Source organism: Dendrobates tinctorius, unplaced genomic scaffold (genome assembly GCF_039654945.1).
Source record: "Dendrobates tinctorius isolate UK_male_01 unplaced genomic scaffold, ASM3965494v1 ptg000013l, whole genome shotgun sequence".
Lineage (NCBI taxonomy): Eukaryota > Metazoa > Chordata > Amphibia > Anura > Dendrobatidae > Dendrobates > Dendrobates tinctorius.
Window position 1 is genome coordinate 15865347 of NW_027361681.1, and position 22300 is coordinate 15887646.

General features: G+C 49.3%; 1 protein-coding gene and 1 long non-coding RNA gene across 7 annotated transcripts in view; one reads left to right on the plus strand and one right to left on the minus strand.

Moving 5' to 3' along the window:
* The window catches only part of OLFM1 (olfactomedin 1), a 65527-nt gene that overhangs the window by 9242 nt on the left and 33985 nt on the right, over positions 1–22300 (minus strand). For 2 of the 4 annotated variants that reach the window (XM_073559464.1, XM_073559463.1), the window contains 3 exons: positions 10261–10410; positions 9700–9855; positions 3212–3431 (listed from right to left, as the gene is read on the minus strand). In XM_073559464.1, coding sequence (XP_073415565.1) covers positions 3212–3431; positions 9700–9855; positions 10261–10410 — 526 coding nt within the window. The other 2 variants (XM_073559465.1, XM_073559462.1) reach the window with 2 other exon arrangements.
* Positions 17716–22300, plus strand: part of LOC141069892 (uncharacterized) — a 96670-nt gene continuing 92085 nt past the window's right edge. Inside the window, exons 1-3 of one of the 3 annotated variants that reach the window (XR_012226642.1) lie at positions 17716–17803; positions 19455–19597; positions 22021–22285. This is a non-coding gene — a long non-coding RNA (uncharacterized lncRNA). Of the gene's footprint in view, positions 17852–19454; positions 19598–22020; positions 22286–22300 lie in introns of those variants that run through there. The other 2 variants (XR_012226643.1, XR_012226644.1) reach the window with 2 other exon arrangements.

The following is a 22300-nucleotide window of genomic DNA, read 5'->3' on the forward strand; positions in this document are numbered from 1 at the left end:
CCCTTAAGGGGAAGCAAACTGTGCCCATATTTGCTCTATCACACCTGACCCCCCCACCGGCCAACAATAATTGGCAGCTACATTCTGCCTACAGGAAAGTGGCGTGAATAGAGATTAGGTCTCATGTGTAGTTGGCCTACCAGCTGCCCCATCTGATCAATGTTAATTTCCTCCTCCTTACAAGATGACCACCACTGTGGTACGGGCAGTTGCAAGTGCTGTGGGATAGAAAAGTGGGGTGATGCTTGGCTTAGACTTTTCACTGCTCCCTATGCAAGTGGCTACCTTGGAATAAGGAGGACCTGAACGCCGCTCTCAGGGGTGGCTCCAGGAAGAGCGACTATTCATGAGAAAGTGTCACATTTTAGTCACAGGGTGGAAAGTTGCGTTGAGTTCCCTATGACTTCATGGTACTAGCACTTTCTGCAGATATTACTAAAGCGCTGATAATACAATTTCTGTTTGTAGTGGCACCAATGGAGGTCTTGCCTACAGTCATGGCCAAAAGTTTTGAGAATGACACAAATATTATATTTTCACATGATCTGCTGGCCTCTGGTTTTTATGTGTGTTTGTCAGATGTTTTTATCACATACAGAAATATAATTGCAATCAAATTATGAGTAACAAAAGGTTATATTGACAGTTAGAATGAGTTAATGCAGCAAGTCAATATTTGCAGTGTTGACCCTTCTTCTTCAGGACCTCAGCAATTCTCCCTGGCATGCTCTCAATCAACTTCTTTATCAAATCCTGACTGATAGCAGTCCATTCTTGCAAAATCAATGCTTTTATTTTGTCTGAATTTGAAGGTTTTTGTTTGTCCACCCGTCTCTTGATGATTGACCACAAGTTCTCAATGGGATTAAGATCTGGGGAGTTTCCAGGCCATGGTCCCAAAATCTCTATGTTTTGTTCCCTGAGCCATTTAGTTATCACCTTTGCTTTATGGCAAGGTGCTCCATCATGTTGAAAAAGGCATTGTTGATCGCCAAACTGCTCTTGGACGGTTGGGAGAAGTTGCTCTTGGAGGACATTCTGGTACCATTCATGGCTGTGTTTTTAGGCAAGACAGAAAGAGCCCATTCCCTTGGCTGAGAAGCCACCCCACACATGAATGGTTTCAGGATGCTTGACAGTTGGCATGAGACAAGACTGGTGGTAGCGCTCACCTGGTCTTCTCCGAATAAGCCGTTTTCCAGATGTCCCAAACAATCGAAAAGGGGATTCATCAGAGAAAATGACTTTACCCCAGTCCTCAGCAGTCCACTCCCTGTACCTCTTGCAGAATATCAGTCTGTCCATGATGTTTTTTCTGGAGAGAAGTGGCTTCTTTGCTGCCCTCCTTGAGACCAGCCTTGCTCCAAGTGTCTCCGCCTCACAGTGCGTGCAGATGCACTCACACCTGCCTGCTGCCATTCCTGAGCAAGCTCTGCACTGCTGGTAGCCCGATCCCGCAGCTGAAACACTTTTAAGAGACGGTCCTGGCGCTTGCTGGTCTTTCTTGGGTGCCCTGAAGCCTTTTTGGCAACAAGGGAATCTCTCTCCTTGAAGTTCTTGATGATGCGATAGATTGACTGAGGTGCAATCTTTCTAGCTGCGATACTCTTCCCTGTTAGACCATTTTTGTGCAGTGCAATGATGACTGCACGTGTTTCTTTAGAGATAACCATGGTTAACAGAAGAGAAACAATGATGCCAAGCATCAGCCTCCTTTTAAAGTGTCCAGTGGTGTCATTCTTACTTAATCATGACAGATTGATCTCCAGCCCTGTCCTCATCAACACCCACACCTGTGTTAATGGAGCAATCACTGAAACGATGTTAGCTGGTCCTTTTAAGGCAGGGCTGCAATGATGTTGAAATGTGTTTTGGGGGATAAAGTTAATTTTCTAGGCAAATATTGACTTTGCAAGTAATTGCTGTTAAGTTGATCACTCTTTATAACATTCTGGAGTATATGCAAATTGCCATTAGAAAAAATGAAGCAGTAGACTTTGTAAAAATTAATATTTGTGTCATTCTCAAAACTTTTGGCCATGACTGTACAACCTCAAGTGGTTTATGTCCCATGCTCAGGGGTACAGCCTTTGGCCGTACCGTGGACCCCCCGCCCCCATTATAGTCATGAAGGCAGAGCTTCCATACAATGCACATCTGTGCGACCCACAAACATGTCAGCAATCTATTACAGGAAAAAGCTTTGTAAAGTTTGCACTGGGCCCCAAGAGAACACGGCAAGATCAGACAGACATAATAGCTGGATATGCTGCAAGTGTGAGTTACTTTGCAAAAACCATAAACGAGTGAATGCTTGCATCATTAGTACATGTAAGGCAGTGGCATAGACCTTGCCTGCGGGCCCTCCTCTGTAAATGAGGCCTCTAGTAAGCGGCGTCACCTCCACGGAGCGTCCGAGCAAAAATTTGTGTTCTGTCTGACATTACTATTTTCACATGCTCTGTGTTATGCATGGCTCTCCCAACAGAACAATATATCATCGTATTAATATACGTCCCCAGAAAGAAAACCCAAAAACCGGATTTGCGCATTGCGCAGTTTTTGGGATTTCATCTGCTGACCTGGCGTTTGTCTTGCTTTTTGATAAAAGGTGACCCGCTAGAGTGGTCCTGGCCATGTCAGCGAGGACTGCCACTTCATCATTATTAAAAAAGAACTGCACTGGAAAACATTGTCCCCGAAGAAAGGGCAACACATAAAACACTAAATCAGCCCATCGCCTACCCGTGGTGAAAGCAGCCATAATCGTGCCTGCGAGGTAAGAGGCATCTTGTGCCCGGTGTCTGTCCACGCAAACTGCTGCTTCCATAGCGAGTCATATGATGGGCAGGAATGGAGGAAACACATTTTCTGCACTAAATCTAGATGTGCCTCATTCAGTTAAAATCATCTGGATATAGCAGAGCCGAGAGTGTCACATAAAACGTATCCAATGACACGCTCAGCTCTGCTACATCTGCACATAAACACAGAATGAAATAAGCATCCCGCTACAAGTGTGTAACCATAAACCTTTTGTGTTTTGCTAACTAACCCTCCCATGCATTGTGCAGGTCATCAGAAAGCAAGAACGCAATGCTGTTCTGTGACCGAGCCTCGGGAGCTGTCCGTTCAGCACCGCTCGCTACAGATATGGGTGTTTGGAGATGAAGGTAGCAGGCTGTTGCCACCATGACAGGTCTGAGCCTACCTAATTTTTGCATGCATGCACGGAGCCTTTCTTCAAGATTTGACACTCTGCTCTGAAGTTCCTCGTAGTCATAGGCGCCAATCTCCTCCTGAAGCTCGTTAAGAACTGACGTCAGATTCTGGACCTCCTCCTTAAACTGCAATACCAATTTGGCATCGGCTTTGTACTCTTCCAACACTGGTATCAGAGGCCTAAGTTCCTCCATTTTCGCTTTTATTGCCTGCAAGGTTAAAATAAGCTGGTTCAGTGCTCTGCATGCAAAACTTGGCAACACCCTGTCCTGCCCTTGTGCCTGTCCTGCCCTTGTGCCTGTCCTGCCTACCCCATCCTTACATGGGTGCAGTGGTGCATAACCCCCTCACAGGGGCCATGAGAGTGCTGGCAGATACCATATTAAAAAATCTTCAGTACAACTTATTTGGGAAAGGCCTTTATTAGTCATTTTTTTTGTTTCAAATGCAACATCTTATGGTTACATGCGGTTTTTTTTTTCTTTTCTTTTTTTTCTTTTTTTAAACACATACACAACGTTTTTTTTCTTAAAAAAAAATAAAATAAAAATAAATTAAAAAAATGCATCCACAAGGGTTAAAAATTCTTCATGAAATGCAGCTACATTCGCATGCAAAGGAAGATTGGAATTCAACGTGTTCAACGTTCTTTAGTGAAAAGCTCTAATTGGGAGAATAAAGATTACAAAAATAACAGAAAAAGAAATTAAAAGGGTAAAAAAGAGAATTCTGATTGGTGCCCAAACTGCTGTGTGTCTTTCATGGGAACATAGGAGTTAACTGCCTCTTCAGTCACTGCAAGTTAAGTTAGCCCTGCAATCAAGAAAATGAAATACTGGTGAGGAGTCTGAGCGCTAATCTCCATTCATCAACACGTTCCTCCAGAGCTGGACTCGACCTGAGCCTCTTGCCCATCATGCAGTTAGGGGGCGCTATGATTAATTACTTTGGAGCTTTTTCTCAGGCTTTTTTTGTGGTAGCTTGCAAATTAAAAAAAAAAAAAAAAAAAAAAAAAAAAAATCTCTCTGCTGGGATGTGTCCTGCTGTTTGTATCCTCCACGTTCTAGCTCAGATCACACAGGGCAGGATGGCCATGAAACGGTCTGTACATGTAAAATAGCCCCATCCCTTTGCTCTGCACTGGTCATTATTTATGATCCCTCGCTTTATTTTCCACTTATCCAAAACGGTGTTCGGATTTTTTTTTTCTGTGTGCTGTTCTGATTTCCACTGTGCACACAGACACACCTTGACTAAAGCAGAACAGTTCACAATACTCCTTATACACACTATACATATAGCAGAAGTGTGAATGCAGCTCTGGATGTGAATGGAGTATGAGCATAGCATGATACAGGTGACTATACATGAAGGTTGCAGAACTCTGGGACACGGAGATAATACATCTGTTCTGATCATAAATAATGAAGCGGAGCATTTAGTGGCAAAAGCCCATTTACTTCCATCAACCTCACTAATTACTTACCAGCACAGAACGCTGAGGGTAAACTACCTGATCGTCATATAATATGCCATGTAGGGGCAGCATAAAGGCTCAGTGGTTAGCACTGCACTATATATTGGGCAGCACAGTACCTCAGTGGTTAGCACTGTACTCCATTTATGGCAGTGACTTAGTGGATTGCACGATGGCTCAGTGTTTAGCACTGTACTATATATAAAGGCAGCACGGTAGCTCAGTGGTTAGCACTGTACTCCATTTACGGCAGTGACTTAGTGGATTGCACGATAGCTCAGTGGTTAGCACTGTACTATAAATAGAGGCAGCATGGTGGCACAGTGGTTAACACTGATATATATATATATATATATATATATATATATCTCATATAGAAGCAGAACGGTAGCTCAGTGGTTAGCACTGTAGTATATATTATATATAGAGACAACAGTGGCTCAGTAGTTAGCACTATACTATATGTAGGATAGAGGCAACACCATATCTCAGTAGTTAGAACTGTACTATGAGGCTGCTCAGTGGCCAAATGGTTAGGTAAGCAGCAAACTGTAGGGCAGCATGCGCTGTACTATATACAGGAGCAGCTCAGTGGTTAGTAATGTACTATATGTAGGGTAGCATGGTGGCTCAGTGGTTAGCAGTGTGTTATATATACTGTAGGTGGATCAGTGGTTAGCACTGTGTCTTTGTAGCGCTTGGGTCCTCGGTTCACTTCTCACCAAGAACAACCCACCAGCAAAGGGACTTGTATGTTCTTCCCTCGTGTGGGCTTCTTCCAAAACACCCCAATATACATACTAACAAGGGATGTAGATTGTGAGCCCCGCCGAGATGTTGTCTGTGGAATTAATGGCACTATAGTATAGTAAATAAAGAGCTTTCCATATTTGGAGACCTGGTTGTTAACCTTTGGACATGTTGGATAGGGTGGAGTTACATATTAAGAGGACAATGCCTATTGAGGTCTATGACTACCTTCAGGATGCCATATGTGATAAGATGTACTGTCCTGTATGTGTTAAAAGTAACTGATTTATTGTTTGGTATTTGCTAAGTTATTCTTGTAATACATTCCATTAGCTTAACTTACAGCATGTTATTTAAGAGAGAAGGAAGTAAGTGCTGTTTTACCTGTCCAGTTCATGCTCCTTTAGAGACTGCTTAGATATGCTGCTCAAATAGTAATTGTAAACGCTTTTCTGTGTGGGCCTCTCTGCTCCCACCCCCCTCTGCACAGATTCTTGGTAGAGCAGCAGTTCAAAGGTGCTTCTAAAAGTAGCATAAACTGGGAAGTTAGAAGGGCACTTTCAGCAAGGTGTTTGGGAGAAGAGAAAGCAAAATACGGTAATGGAGTGTACTCTACATTAACAAAATTCAGAACTTTGCAATGCTTGGAGGACAATTATCTAAAAGGTTTAGTGATTCTTTAAGTTTCCTACGAGAAGCTTCACCCATTTAATTGGGTCCCACGTTTAGTTCAGGAATGTAGAGGGGATTCATACCATATGTGGTATGATAGAAGTCTGAGGTTTCCCCGAGTCATGACGAGCTGTTCTGCCGTCGCCCCTCTACATAACAGAATTGTTCTTTAGGCGCCGCTGCTCTCCCAGTTGGAGAAATTAAAATAGCAGGAAGTGAGAACAGCGGTGCCCGTGACGTCTCTGAATCCTCCTGACTTGACCCTAGTTTGTGGTTAAACTTTCCTGCCTGTTCTGCCAACTGCAGCTCTTCTAATTGGCATCGAACCCCACTGTTCCACCAGCTGAGACCAGCACCCATTACTTAAAGGAAGGGGGACTCTCTAAACAAACATCTGAGACAATGTACGGAAATCAATTATGGTGCTTAAGGTAATTTACGATTTGTCCATTTCTCCTAGTGGTGAGACTGAGTATAGAACAGGCAATGCTTGGCTACGTCCATTATAGAGAATGCATTGAGGGAACAGTGCCAGGTGGGCACGAGCCAACCACTAACAGAAAAACTAGCTGCGAGGGCTTTATAACCGGCAGCTTACTGTGTGAGCGCCTCAGCCACTGGCACACAACCCGCTGCACCAGACACGTCTTTATTTAAGGGATTAAAATGGTCATTGTGCTGCGCCATGTACGAGCCGCCACCTGAGACCAATCACAACCTGCAATCACGCTGGTAGGTGACAGGTCGGCATCATACGGTGCATTATACACATATATTCTATTGCTGACTGGTGAAGTTGCAGCAGGATTGTGAGTCTTCTTATAAAACACCCCAATATATACAGGGGCAGCCCCATCTACTTGGCACTGACTGCTGGCATATCATTTCAAAAATCCTTTCCATCCTATCTGACCACAAGCGAAAGAAATTGCCATAACAGCGGGTTTATTTAGTCACGCCAGCTACGCTTACATGAATTCCCTCTAATTAACAAGTGTCACAGCTCGTCACACCTCATTTCTGCTGAAGAATTGGTCTCTCCAGTCTCATTATGTGCGGCTGAGACACCTCACTATCCAAATATATTTGTCATGTGAATGGAGTCAATGCTGAAGGGTCAATATACAGTATATCGTTTTCTTTCAGTCTAATTGGTAAGGAACAAGAAGCTACCCATCTAGCCTGATGTTGGCTACTACTTGACCCAATAATTTTACATGTCTTTCTACCTTGTCACTAAATAATCCAAGTTCAAGAGAAACTACAAGGTTAATCTGTATTCCTCAATGTCTATGCTAAATGTAATTGGACCACTTGTGACCTACATTACTGATCCTGTACTGATCCGGAGTTACATCCTGTATTACACTCCAGAGCTGCACTCACTATTCTGCTGGTGCAGTCACTGTGTACATACATACATTACTGATCCTGTACTACTCCTGAGTTACATCCTGTATTATACCCCAGAGCTGTACTCACTATTCTGCTGGTGCAGTCACTGTGTACATACATTACTGATCCTGAGTTACATCCTTTATTATACTACAGAGCTGAATTCACTATTCTGCTGGTGCAGTCACTGTGTACATACATTACATTACTGATCCTGTACTGATCCTGAGTTACATCCTGTTTTATACCCCAGAGCTGCACTCACTATTCTGCTGGTGCAGTCACTGTGTACATACATTACTGATCTTGAGTTACATCCTTTATTATACTCCAGAGCTGCACTCACTATTCTGCTGGTGCAGTCACTGTGTACATACATTACATTACTGATCCTGAGTTACATCCTGTATTATACCCCAGAGCTGCACTCACTATTCTGCTGGTGCAGTCACTGTGTACATACATTACTGATCCTGAGTTACATCCTGTATTATACCCCAGAGCTGCACTCACTATTCTGCTGGTGCAGTCACTGTGTACATACATTACTGATCCTGAGTTACATCCTGTATTATACCCCAGAGCTGCACTCACTATTCTGCTGGTGCAGTCACTGTGTACATACAGGATGTAACTCAGGATCAGTAATGTATTATACCCCAGAGCTGCACTCACTATTCTGCTGGTGCAGTCACTGTGTACATACATTACTGATCCTGTACTGATCATGAGTTACATCCTGTATTATACTCCAGAGCTGCACTCACTATTCTGCTGGTGCAGTCACTGTGTACATACATTACATTACTGATCCTGTACTGATCCTGAGTTACATCCTGTATTATACTCCAGAGCTGCACTCACTATTCTGCTGGTGCAGTCACTGTGTACATACATTACTGATCCTGAGTTACATCCTGTATTATATATACTTCAGAGAAGTACTTACTATTCTAATGGCGGAGTCGTCACGTACTTAGGATCAGTACAACAGAAGTATTATACTCCAGAGCTGCAAACTACTGTCATTTGGAAACAGTCATCAAGCTTATGGCCAGACGACTGAGCAGTTGAGTTGGGCTCCTGCTATTCGAGGGACAGTTTGCTTTTCCTGTACTTAGCCGGTTGAGAAGATGACACTTCCTAGAGTTCCCTTCACCAGTGTGCCCTCTGTGTAGACACAGAACAAGTAAGGAATGCTGAGAGATTTCAGCTCTGAAGCTGCAGAATTCACCAAGTGCCTGAACTGTGATTCTGTGTGTACCCTGCAGACACGCTCACAGCTGAACTCTTTCTACCACCGCTTTCCTGTCTGCTGCCTCTGGCATGAATCGGTTGGGATCTTGTGTTTGCTACCGGCTTGGAGCTTACAGATGTATCGGCCAGTTTTTATCTGGTGGCTACTGATTCTCTACATGTTTGTGTGCGGTCTCCCCATTATCACGGACGGGGTTTGGGGTCTTACAAGGTTGATGATTTTGGCTTTAGATGTTTCGGGCTGTGATCCCTCTTATTTGTGTGTGCTGATGCCATCGTTTAGGAGGTGTCCTCTATCGACACTTGCTTGTTTAGGGACAGTTGGTCGGGAAATCCATTCATTCATTATGGAGTGATAAAGAGATGAGCGGTAGTGCGGATATAGGTCAGTCTGTCCTGCTCACTGCCATCTGTCCTTGTAATAACAGATAATGTGGATGTCGTCCCGGCCTCGAGATAAAGGACCGCAGGCTCAGAATCGTCTATACGGGTGACTAGCACAGGGGCGGGGATTTCTGCCCCATTAGGAGGAGAAATCTCAGGGGGATCTAATATTCTGCCCTACACAGAGGAAACCCCTGACCAGTATTTTATTCCGATCACTCATTTTCCGGCTGATAGTGGAACATCTGGACGTTTCCTGCATATTATAAGCTAATCTTCCTCCGTATAAGCAGGGGAGAAAGGAAACGTCTGATGGGGAGAGGCGAGAGCTCAGATGGTTCCTGTCTAATGGATGGAAACATCTGCTATCTGACTATGAGGAATTAGGTGTTTACCGGCTATTGGATAGTATTTCTATAAGATAAACGTCAAGAGTCTCCATTACATAGGTTTTGTGTAATCTTGTAGGACAACAAGCCTCATGGTTATGCTGGGACTTGTAGTGCACTGCAGTCAGTAAATGGCTGCGGGAGAGAACCCACCTTGAACTGCCTGGCCTGGTGCTGTCTGTGAGACTCCTCCACTTGTTTAAATTTGGACTCCAGGCCTTTCATCTGATTCTCCATCCGTTCTACATACTGCAGGTCCCGCTGAGTTCTCCTGTCCAGCACTTCTATGGACTGCGACATATTCTGCACCTACAGACAGCAGTGCACAGCACAACATTAGTAGTGTATAGCGCCAGCAGATCTCCCAAACAGCCCCCATCCCATAATACTGCCCATCAGATCCCTGTATAACAGACACGGACTGGCCTGCCGACCTCCGATGTGAGCGGTCAGTGCTGACATCACCTGAATTGGCCGCCATGTTGGCAGGAGTCGTCGTGCCATGTCCTGTCTCTCCTATAGAGGACAGTGAGAGTTGTAGTACACACTTTAATACTTAGAGGGCCGTCCACGCCTTTATTAGAAATCTGGGCTTTTATATAACTGGCGAAAAGCCGCAGGACGGGAACACTTTACTGCCCCAGGGGCATAGCTCAGCCGGGGAGTTGTGGAGGGGTGCACTCAGAATCGGGGGGGTGACGGACGGCCTCTTACCTTTTCTAATAGCTGCCTCAGCTGCTTTGTCCTGGCATCTCGTGAACACATGGTCTGTTGTGGAGCCACCACTGTGCATATACATCGCCCCTCGCTGTCCTGGGCAGAGCTGTAGACCTGCCAGCTTTCTTCTGGGTTGGTTGGCAACACCTAGGAATGGAGGACATGTCAAAAAAAAAATGTATATATATATATCACCCCTAGAAGAGGAGAAGGTGCGAGGAAAGGAATTCAGGTCAATGATATTTAATGGATGCCTGACATATCTTTCTGTGGCCGATTCCAGAGTGACGCTGCGTCCGCAAGATTAGACTGCGGTGTATATTCTATATACCATTGTATTCACTGTGACTAGCAGGTATGGCCAATTGTCAGCTCTCTGCTCAGCAGTCAGAATAGCGATACCCTTTAATGTGAGATATGTTCTCCTCCTGTCATCACCATTTAGAAATCAGGAAAGGGCTCCGGCCAACCAGGCAAAACACTACCAGCATCGGAAAATCAGCAGCCTCCTGGGGCTCGGGGGGTAGAAACCTCGCTGGAAGGAAACCCAAATCATCCCCCAATATCCAGAACAGATTTCCAGCTCCACCATATATTCTGCATACTGGCCAGGTTGCTTCATGTCACCACTTACTAATGCAAGATTGGGCGGGCGGATGTATCAGAGCCGTCCCTGTATATTGTGCCCTCTGTACATATACTATGCTGAGAGTAGAACCTGCACCTCTAATAAAGGGAACACACAGAACAATATCCTGTTATATAAAGATCGCAACAATGATAATAATGTAACACCATCTGCCAGAATGCATATAAAGTATTGTAAGGCCCAGAGTGGGCACAGCGGGCGGCGCACTGATCATGTGTGATGGGCACAGGGTCTGCTCCATCTGTGTCATCCTGGATGGATCCTGACAGTCTGCACGGGAAGATGTCATGTGCAGGAGAGCAGAGATCTGTGACCTGTGACAGTAGGACCCTGCCAGTAGCTGTGATCTATATCTCCCCTTATCTATGGTAAGGGCAGGGACTCTGGCCCATCCTGTGTCTCCCTCATCCCCCCCAGACACTCCTGTGTCTCCCCTTCTCTTGTCCCTAGCCACACCTGTGTCTCCTCCTTCACGTGTCCCCTGGCACCTCCTGTCTCCCCCTGCTCTAATCCCCGACCCATTTTGTGTCTCCCCCATCTCTTGTCCTCTCCTTTGTATCCCCTTCTCGTCCCCCGAACCCTCCTGTGTCTCCCGTCTCTTAACCTCGGCCCATCCTGTGTTTCCTCCTTCTCTTGTCCTCTGGCACCTCCTGTCTCCCCCTGCTCTTATCCTCGGCCCATCCTGTGTCTCCTCCTTCTCTTGTCCTCTGGCACCTCCTGTCTCCCCCTGCTCTTATCCCCGGCCCATTTTGTGTTTCTCCCATCTCTTGTCGCCCGCCCTCCAGTCTCTTGTCCTCTCCTGTGTCTCCCCCTCTCTTCCCCCAGCCCCTTCTGTGCCTCCCTCGTCTCTTGTCCACCGGTCCTACCTAGGTCTTCCCCAGCCCCTCATGTGCATCCCCCCCATTCTTTTGTCCCCCTGTGTTTCCCCTGTCTCCTCCTCTCTTTTCCCCAGCCCCTCGTGTCCCCACAATTGCTTGTCCTCCGGCCACTCCTGTGTCTTCCTCTCCTCTTGTCCCTCAGGACCTTCTGGGTCTCCCCCACATCTTTTCCCCCAGCCTCTCCTGTGTGTCCCCTCTTGTCCCCCAGCCCCTCCTGAGCGTCTTCCCAGTCTCTTGCCCCCGGCCCTTCCCTCCAGTCTCTTGTCCCCCGGTGTCCCCTGTTCTCTTTTTCCCCCTGGCCCACCGGTGTTCAATGTTTTGGTCTCCCTGGCCCTACTGTGTCCCTTGTTCTCTTGTCCCCCTTCCCCTCCGTGTGCTCCATCTCTTGTCCCTTGTCCCTCCTGTGTCCCCTGTCCTCTTGTCCCCCTTGCCCTCCTGTGTCCCCTGTTCTCTTGCCCCCCTGGCCCTCCTGTGTCCCCTGTTCTCTTGCCCTCCTGTGTCCCTCTTTCTCTTGTCCCCCTGGCCCTCCTGTGTCCCTCTTTCTCTTGTCCCCCTGGCCCTCCTGTGTCCCTCTTTCCCTTGTCCCCCTGGCCCTCCTGTGTCCCTCATTCCCTTGCCCCCCTGTGTCCCTCATTCCCTTGCCCCCCTGGCCCTCCTGTGTCCCTCATTCCCTTGCCCCCCTGGCCCTCCTGTGTCCCTCATTCCCTTGCCCCCCTGGCCCTCCTGTGTCCCTCATTCCCTTGCCCCCCTGGCCCTCCTGTGTCCCTCATTCCCTTGTCCCCCTGGCCCTCCTGTGTCCCTCATTCCCTTGTCCCTCATTCTCTTGTCCCCCTGGCCCTCCCGTGTCCCTCATTCTCTTGTCCCCCTGGCCCTCCCGTGTCCCTCATTCTCTTGTCCCCCTGGCCCTCCCGTGTCCCTCATTCTCTTGTCCCCCTGGCCCTCCCGTGTCCCTCATTCTCTTGTCCCCCTGGCCCTCCCGTGTCCCTCATTCTCTTGTCCCCCTGGCCCTCCCGTGTCCCTCATTCTCTTGTCCCCCTGGCCCTCCCGTGTCCCTCATTCTCTTGTCCCCCTGGCCCTCCCGTGTCCCTCATTCTCTTGTCCCCCTGGCCCTCCCGTGTCCCTCATTCTCTTGTCCCCCTGGCCCTCCCGTGTCCCTCATTCTCTTGTCCCCCTGGCCCTCCCGTGTCCCTCGTTCCCCTGGCCCTCCCGTGTCCCTCGTTCCCCTGGCCCTCCCGTGTCCCTCATTCTCTTGTCCCCCTGGTCCTCCCATGTCCCTCATTCTCTTGTCCCCCTGGTCCTCCCGTGTCCCTCATTCTCTTGTCCCCCTGGTCCTCCCGTGTCCCTCATTCTCTTGTCCCCCTGGCCCTCCCGTGTCCCTCATTCTCTTGTCCCCCTGGCCCTCCCGTGTCCCTCATTCTCTTGTCCCCCTGGCCCTCCCGTGTCCCTCATTCTCTTGTCCCCCTGGCCCTCCCGTGTCCCTCATTCTCTTGTCCCCCTGGCCCTCCCGTGTCCCTCATTCTCTTGTCCCCCTGGCCCTCCCGTGTCCCTCATTCTCTTGTCCCCCTGGCCCTCCCGTGTCCCTCATTCTCTTGTCCCCCTGGCCCTCCCGTGTCCCTCATTCTCTTGTCCCCCTGGCCCTCCCGTGTCCCTCGTTCCCCTGGCCCTCCCGTGTCCCTCGTTCCCCTGGCCCTCCCGTGTCCCTCATTCTCTTGTCCCCCTGGTCCTCCCATGTCCCTCATTCTCTTGTCCCCCTGGTCCTCCCGTGTCCCTCATTCTCTTGTCCCCCTGGTCCTCCCGTGTCCCTCATTCTCTTGTCCCCCTGGCCCTCCCGTGTCCCTCATTCTCTTGTCCCCCTGGCCCTCCCGTGTCCCTCATTCTCTTGTCCCCCTGGCCCTCCCGTGTCCCTCGTTCCCCTGGCCCTCCCGTGTCCCTCATTCTCTTGTCCCCCTGGTCCTCCCGTGTCCCTCATTCCCTTGCCCCCCTGGCCCTCCTGTGTCCCTCATTCCCTTGCCCCCCTGGCCCTCCTGTGTCCCTCATTCCCTTGCCCCCCTGGCCCTCCTGTGTCCCTCATTCCCTTGTCCCCCTGGCCCTCCTGTGTCCCTCATTCCCTTGTCCCTCATTCTCTTGTCCCCCTGGCCCTCCCGTGTCCCTCATTCTCTTGTCCCCCTGGCCCTCCCGTGTCCCTCATTCTCTTGTCCCCCTGGCCCTCCCGTGTCCCTCATTCTCTTGTCCCCCTGGCCCTCCCGTGTCCCTCATTCTCTTGTCCCCCTGGCCCTCCCGTGTCCCTCATTCTCTTGTCCCCCTGGCCCTCCCGTGTCCCTCATTCTCTTGTCCCCCTGGCCCTCCCGTGTCCCTCATTCTCTTGTCCCCCTGGCCCTCCCGTGTCCCTCATTCTCTTGTCCCCCTGGCCCTCCCGTGTCCCTCATTCTCTTGTCCCCCTGGCCCTCCCGTGTCCCTCATTCTCTTGTCCCCCTGGCCCTCCCGTGTCCCTCGTTCCCCTGGCCCTCCCGTGTCCCTCGTTCCCCTGGCCCTCCCGTGTCCCTCATTCTCTTGTCCCCCTGGTCCTCCCATGTCCCTCATTCTCTTGTCCCCCTGGTCCTCCCGTGTCCCTCATTCTCTTGTCCCCCTGGTCCTCCCGTGTCCCTCATTCTCTTGTCCCCCTGGCCCTCCCGTGTCCCTCATTCTCTTGTCCCCCTGGCCCTCCCGTGTCCCTCATTCTCTTGTCCCCCTGGCCCTCCCGTGTCCCTCATTCTCTTGTCCCCCTGGCCCTCCCGTGTCCCTCATTCTCTTGTCCCCCTGGCCCTCCCGTGTCCCTCATTCTCTTGTCCCCCTGGCCCTCCCGTGTCTCTCATTCTCTTGTCCCCCTGGCCCTCCCGTGTCCCTCATTCTCTTGTCCCCCTGGCCCTCCCGTGTCCCTCGTTCCCCTGGCCCTCCCGTGTCCCTCATTCTCTTGTCCCCCTGGTCCTCCCGTGTCCCTCATTCTCTTGTCCCCCTGGTCCTCCCGTGTCCCTCATTCTCTTGTCCCCCTGGTCCTCCCGTGTCCCTCATTCTCTTGTCCCCCTGGTCCTCCCGTGTCCCTCATTCTCTTGTCCCCCTGGTCCTCCCGTGTCCCTCATTCTCTTGTCCCCCTGGCCCTCCCGTGTCCCTCATTCTCTTGTCCCCCTGGCCCTCCCGTGTCCCTCATTCTCTTGTCCCCCTGGCCCTCCCGTGTCCCTCATTCTCTTGTCCCCCTGGCCCTCCCGTGTCCCTCATTCTCTTGTCCCCCTGGCCCTCCCGTGTCCCTCATTCTCTTGTCCCCCTGGCCCTCCCGTGTCCCTCATTCTCTTGTCCCCCTGGTCCTCCCGTGTCCCTCATTCTCTTGTCCCCCTGGCCCTCCCGTGTCCCTCATTCTCTTGTCCCCCTGGCCCTCCCGTGTCCCTCATTCTCTTGTCCCCCTGGCCCTCCCGTGTCCCTCATTCTCTTGTCCCCCTGGTCCTCCCGTGTCCCTCATTCTCTTGTCCCCCTGGTCCTCCCGTGTCCCTCATTCTCTTGTCCCCCTGGCCCTCCCGTGTCCCTCATTCTCTTGTCCCCCTGGTCCTCCCGTGTCCCTCATTCTCTTGTCCCCCTGGTCCTCCCGTGTCCCTCATTCTCTTGTCCCCCTGGCCCTCCCGTGTCCCTCATTCTCTTGTCCCCCTGGCCCTCCCGTGTCCCTCATTCTCTTGTCCCCCTGGTCCTCCCGTGTCCCTCATTCTCTTGTCCCCCTGGCCCTCCCGTGTCCCTCATTCTCTTGTCCCCCTGGCCCTCCCGTGTCCCTCATTCTCTTGTCCCCCTGGTCCTCCCGTGTCCCTCATTCTCTTGTCCCCCTGGCCCTCCCGTGTCCCTCATTCTCTTGTCCCCCTGGTCCTCCCGTGTCCCTCATTCTCTTGTCCCCCTGGCCCTCCCGTGTCCCTCATTCTCTTGTCCCCCTGGTCCTCCCGTGTCCCTCATTCTCTTGTCCCCCTGGCCCTCCCGTGTCCCTCATTCTCTTGTCCCCCTGGTCCTCCCGTGTCCCTCATTCTCTTGTCCCCCTGGCCCTCCCGTGTCCCTCATTCTCTTGTCCCCCTGGCCCTCCCGTGTCCCTCATTCTCTTGTCCCCCTGGCCCTCCCGTGTCCCTCATTCTCTTGTCCCCCTGGTCCTCCCGTGTCCCTCATTCTCTTGTCCCCCTGGCCCTCCCGTGTCCCTCATTCTCTTGTCCCCCTGGCCCTCCCGTGTCCCTCATTCTCTTGTCCCCCTGGCCCTCCCGTGTCCCTCATTCTCTTGTCCCCCTGGTCCTCCCGTGTCCCTCATTCTCTTGTCCCCCTGGCCCTCCCGTGTCCCTCATTCTCTTGTCCCCCTGGTCCTCCCGTGTCCCTCATTCTCTTGTCCCCCTGGTCCTCCCGTGTCCCTCATTCTCTTGTCCCCCTGGCCCTCCCGTGTCCCTCATTCTCTTGTCCCCCTGGCCCTCCCGTGTCCCTCATTCTCTTGTCCCCCTGGTCCTCCCGTGTCCCTCATTCTCTTGTCCCCCTGGCCCTCCCGTGTCCCTCATTCTCTTGTCCCCCTGGCCCTCCCGTGTCCCTCATTCTCTTGTCCCCCTGGTCCTCCCGTGTCCCTCATTCTCTTGTCCCCCTGGCCCTCCCGTGTCCCTCATTCTCTTGTCCCCCTGGTCCTCCCGTGTCCCTCATTCTCTTGTCCCCCTGGCCCTCCCGTGTCCCTCATTCTCTTGTCCCCCTGGTCCTCCCGTGTCCCTCATTCTCTTGTCCCCCTGGCCCTCCCGTGTCCCTCATTCTCTTGTCCCCCTGGTCCTCCCGTGTCCCTCATTCTCTTGTCCCCCTGGCCCTCCCGTGTCCCTCATTCTCTTGTCCCCCTGGCCCTCCCGTGTCCCTCATTCTCTTGTCCCCCTGGCCCTCCCGTGTCCCTCATTCTCTTGTCCCCCTGGCCCTCCCGTGTCCCTCATTCTCTTGTCCCCCTGGCCCTCCCGTGTCCCTCATTCTCTTGTCCCCCTGGCCCTCCCGTGTCCCTCATTCTCTTGTCCCCCTGGCCCTCCCGTGTCCCTCATTCTCTTGTCCCCCTGGCCCTCCCGTGTCCCTCATTCTCTTGTCCCCCTGGCCCTCCCGTGTCCCTCATTCTCTTGTCCCCCTGGCCGATACTATGGTGACAGCTCTACAATCAGCCTTCATGCTTCGGATTGTGAGAAGAGCGCCCCCACCCCAGGACTCGCCACTCTCCACTGAGGGGCACAAGCAGAAAGACCCCCATAGCTAACGTCTCCCGGGGCTGCAGGGTGGTCGGGCGCTTACCCCCGTGCTCCTGTCCAGGGTGCCCGCGTTGGCCGCCGTCAGCTTGGTGGTGTTTAAGCCCACCAGTGATGGCAGCGTCTGTGACATCCAGTTGGTGATCATCGCCATGGTGCTCAGGACAACCCCAATTTTGAGTAAAGGCACCGACATCTCTGCGAAGCTTCCGTCCTGCCGCAGCCCTTCATACTGTGGGGAGCCGGCCGGCCGCGGCACGCTGCAGGGAGCTGGCGGGGGACATCGGAGCCTCCCCGGAGTCCGCCTCACACAGACGCTTCCTACACATCGTCAGTCCGGGGAAAGCCTGGCTCCGGCAGCTGCTGGGCACAGTGCACACCGGCGGACAATCCGGGAGGTTCTGGTCAGCGCCTTCCCTGCCGCTCCAGATCCCAGCGAGCGATGGACGCGCAACTTACTGATCGGAGCAGCGCTGCCAGGATTAGTGCTGGAGGAGGGGCTGCAGCCTGGAAGGAGACGCAGGCTGATGTCAGATGATGTCCCCTCCTCTCCTCGTCAGCTGGGCTCACAGGACAGGAGCAGAGCCAAGTGCAGAAGTAGGTGCTAATTGAAGGAATCACGTGACTTCATGCAGACATATTTATAGAGCAGCCCCCACAGGGGCATCAGTGGAGGGGGACACTGCCATCCCCGGCCCCAATTATTAGGCTCGCCAGAGTTCCTGACAAAGTGCTACAGGGGTCTGGTCACAGTCATGTCCCAGGTCTGCCGGGGCATGAGTGGTTAATTCTAGAATATGGAGGAGGGGGAGGTGATCATCACATATGAGGGTCTGCATGTAGTACATCTGTGTGGAGAGATGGGGCTGTGTAATTATATATGGGATGATCCCGTTATTTATGGTCTGTGTGTAATTATATTCTGGGGCGAGCCTGATATTTAAGGGTCTGTATAACTGTATATGGAGGAAATGCTGATGTTTGAGAGTGTGTGTAATTGTACAGCTGTGACAAAATTAAGAGACCACTGCACAGTTTTATAATAATCAGCTTCTCTATATGTCTGACAGCCATTCCATTCCAGGGTCAGTTGAATTCCAACCAGAGGACACCTCATTCTACTTAATGTGCTTCTGATTAGGTGATCACCTGAACCAAATCTTATTTAACAAAGGAAAGTATAAAAAACCCTGCTGTGGTGTTCACAATCCTCCTGCAATAGGACATGCTGGATGGCAAAACAAGTGCTAGTAATATCCCGAAAGCAGTAGGAATGAAAAAAATAACTTTTCACCATGCCAAAGGAGTTGAATAGAAAAGTCTTGAGTGAGGAAAAGAAGGGGTCACTTCTGGCTTTACTAGCAGAGGGATACAGTGAGCGTCATGTTGCCTCCATCCTTAAAATTTCTAAGACAGCACTCCATTACAACAAGGTCAAGCAGCAGACACTGGTGACAACAAAGCTACAGACCGGCAGAGGGCAAAAATGACTCTCCACTCACCGAGATGACCGTCATCTTATTCGAATGTCAGTCACAACCACAGGATGACATCAAGTGACCTACAAAAGGAATGGCAAGTGGCAGCTGGGGTGAAGTGCGTGGCAAGAACAGTTCGTAACAGGCTCCTAGAGGCAGGGCTCAAGTCATGGAAAGCTAGAAAAAAGCCTTTCGTCAATGAGAAGCAAAGGAGAGCCAGGCTAGGACTGGTTTTTCTAGCAGGACAATGCACCATGCCACACAGCTAGGTCAATCTCCAGACCTGAGCCCCATTGAAAACCTCTGGAATGTAATCAAGAGGAAGATGGATAGTCACAGCCATCAAAGAAGAACTGCCTACATTTTTGTACCCCGAGTCACCCAAAAGCTGTGTGAAAGACTGGTGGAAAGCATGCCAAGACACATGAAAGCTGTGATTAGAATCATGGTTATTCCACAAAATATTGATTTCTGAACTCTTCCTGAGGTAAAACATTAGTATTGTTGTTTCTAAATGACTATAAACTTGTTTTCTTAGCATTATTTGAGGGCTGCAAGCACTGCATTTTTTGTTATTTTGACCATTTCTCATTTTCTGAAAATTAAATACAAAATTTAGTGATTGGAAATTCGGAGACATGTTGTCAGTAGTTTATAGAATAAAAGAGCAATTTACATTTTACTCAAAAATATTCCTATAAAGAGAAAAATCAGACAAACTGAACATTTTGCAGTGCTCTCTTAATTTTTGCCAGAGCTCTATATGGGGAGTGATCCTGATGTAGGAGGGTCTCTGTGTAATCCTATGTGGTGGGTTATCCTGATGTTTGAGGGTCTGTGTGCAAGAGAGAGAGAGAGGGGGGGGGGGATGTGCTCCTTAGGGTCTGTATGTAATTAGCTGTTTTGCTAATTCTGCATTGTTCTCCTCTGTTTCTAGACCTCCTGAAGAGGCCGCAGATTTGGCTGTGGCTAGGAAGGGGTTACCGGTGACAGGGATGGATGTGAAGTGCACTCTGCAGGTCCCTTCAGGGAATACATTAGGCATTTCTGAGCAGGCTGCAGATCCTGACAGAAGCTCAGGTATGAAAGCCATTAACATAATATATTGTAAGTGGTGCCCTGTGACAGTGCTTATACAGGTAGAGCCCCTCTGGCAGGAGCCCGGCAGCTGCTGGAGCCTTGGAGGGAAGGACCCCACTCCTTATTCCATATTCCATGGTAATTAACAGCAGAAGCCAAATGACAGCAGGAGAAATGTGATGTCATAGCGCCATCTGCTGCCCGACTCCTGCACTGCAGCCATCATCAATGGCAGAATTCAGATTATTGCATCGGACCAGGCACAGACCTAAAATGATGATTTCAGAGGAAACAAACAGTGGAGGGGGATATAAAGCAAAAAGTGATGCAAATACTTCTGTAACTGTGGCAGGGGGAGAATATATATTCATGATCACACCTTAGCACCTCTGCTATACAAGTTTCAGATGTGATAATTGATGATTATGTAACACAACTATACGTCATATAGGGGTAAGGTTTCTCCTTGTAGAGAGTGACATACCACCTCTGGCTTGTCAAGGTAAGGAGGCTTATTCGCCTTGCAATGCTCCTCTGGGAATTTTAATATGCAAATTGCCTCTTCAGAGAGAAAGAGGACTTTAACTCTATAGCGCCACCTGTTGGTAGTAGCGATCCTACAAGTCACAATCAACTCTTTAACGAGTCTTGTAAGGCCTGTTTCACACATCCGTTTTTTGTGTCCGCCAAACGGATCCGTTTCAGTTTTTTGCCGCAAACGGATCCGTTTTTTGACGGATCCGCGGTAACCGCTAATGGAAGTCTATGGGACAAAAAACGGATCCTCCAAAAAAATGGCAGATCTGTTTTTTGACGGAAACCGACGGATTTTGACGGATTTGAAAAAACGGAAGTGTGATCCAGGCCTAATATGACTTGGTATTAAAGCCAAATCAGAATCTCAATTTGCAGACCCCCATTTGTAGTGATGGAGACTCTGGGAGGAGGGGGCAGGTTGGCAGCTTGGAGCAGGAGGGGCGCTGTGTGTGACATTGGATACAGTGCGGATATTATCCTTTAAGGGGAAGTGACACAATGTCCGTCTGTAACCCTAACACCCAAACGGATCAAATCTTCTCTACAAGTTATAGTTCAATAGTTTTACATTTGAAAGAAGACACTTGTCTACAGAGCGCAGCTTATAATCTGTGAGAGGAAGCAAAATCCCAATGATGCAGTTACCGGAAAGTTTACTTTCCGACTCACAATATCACAATCAGACTAGGTCCATACGTCATGGTCACTTTGCAGCGTCTAGTACCCATAACCTGTAAATATTATATATGTCAAGAAAAGAATCCTGCCTCAAACAACATGTGGCAGAGAGTTCCACTGTCTTGCTGCTCATAAAGTAAAGAATCCATAGTCTCTCTGCTCGTACTGTAAAAAATTCTGTCTCTGCTTGTACAGTAAGAGTACAGTTTCTGTATTTATATTCAATATAAGTTTCCTTGCTCTTCACCAAAGATTCATGTACAGCAAAGAATCTACAGTCTCATTGCTTGCACAGTAAAATTCCTTAGTCTAAATGCTTTTACAGTAAATAATCCATAGTCTTACTGCTTGTACAGTAAAGAAGCCATAGTTTAAATGCGCATATGGTAAAAAATGCAGTCTCACTGCTTATACCATAAGGAATTTATAGTTACATTGCTTGCACAGTAAAATTCTTAGTCTAAATGCTAGTGCAGTAAATTGCCCATAGTCTTATTGCTCAAACATTAAAGAATCAGCAGTTTAACTGCTTGTACAGTAAAGAATCTGTAGTATAAACTCTGATACAGTAAATAATCCATAGTTCCACTTCTCGTATAGTAAAGAATCCACAGTATCACTGCTTGTAAGTAAAGAATCTGTAGTATAAACTCTGATACAGTAAATAATCCATAGTACCACTTCTCGTATAGTAAAGAATCCACAGTCTCACTGCTTGTAAGTAAAGAATCTGTAGTATAAACTCTGATACAGTAAATAATCCATAGTACCACTTCTCGTATAGTAAAGAATCCACAGTCTCACTGCTTGTACAGTAAAGAATCTGTAGTATAAACTCTGATACAGTAAATAATCCATAGTTCCACTTCTCGTATAGTAAAGAATCCACAGTATCACTGCTTGTAAGTAAAGAATCTGTAGTATAAACTCTGATACAGTAAATAATCCATAGTTCCACTTCTCGTATAGTAAAGAATCCACAGTCTCACTGCTTGTACAGTAAAGAATCTGTAGTATAAACTCTGGTACAGTAAATAATCCATTGTTCCACTTCTCGTAAAGGATCCATAGTCTCACTGCTTGTACAGTAAACAATGAAACTGTGATTAATACATTTTTTCTTGTACATGTAAAGGTTGCCCCCTTGTTTTCTGTACCTAATTTTCCTTTTTTGAACCGAATGTTTATATAGATTTTTTTTTTTGTAGTAATACATCAGAAATCCACAGAGAAATATCCAGTCACTTGTTCACGCCACAATAAATGCACAGAGGACGTAGACTGTATTTCCTACACTCGGGGCCTGTTATGTGACACGACTTATTGATGGAGCTGTCCACATCACATTGCCATGTCGCTCAGCCACCAAAAAGACTCTGCCAAGTCACCAAGACTATTACTTGCTGATATTTAGGAGCCAAATTACCAAAGTCTTTAGATTAGATCCATTATTAAAGAGATTATGTAAAATAAGTGATGTAATGGCAT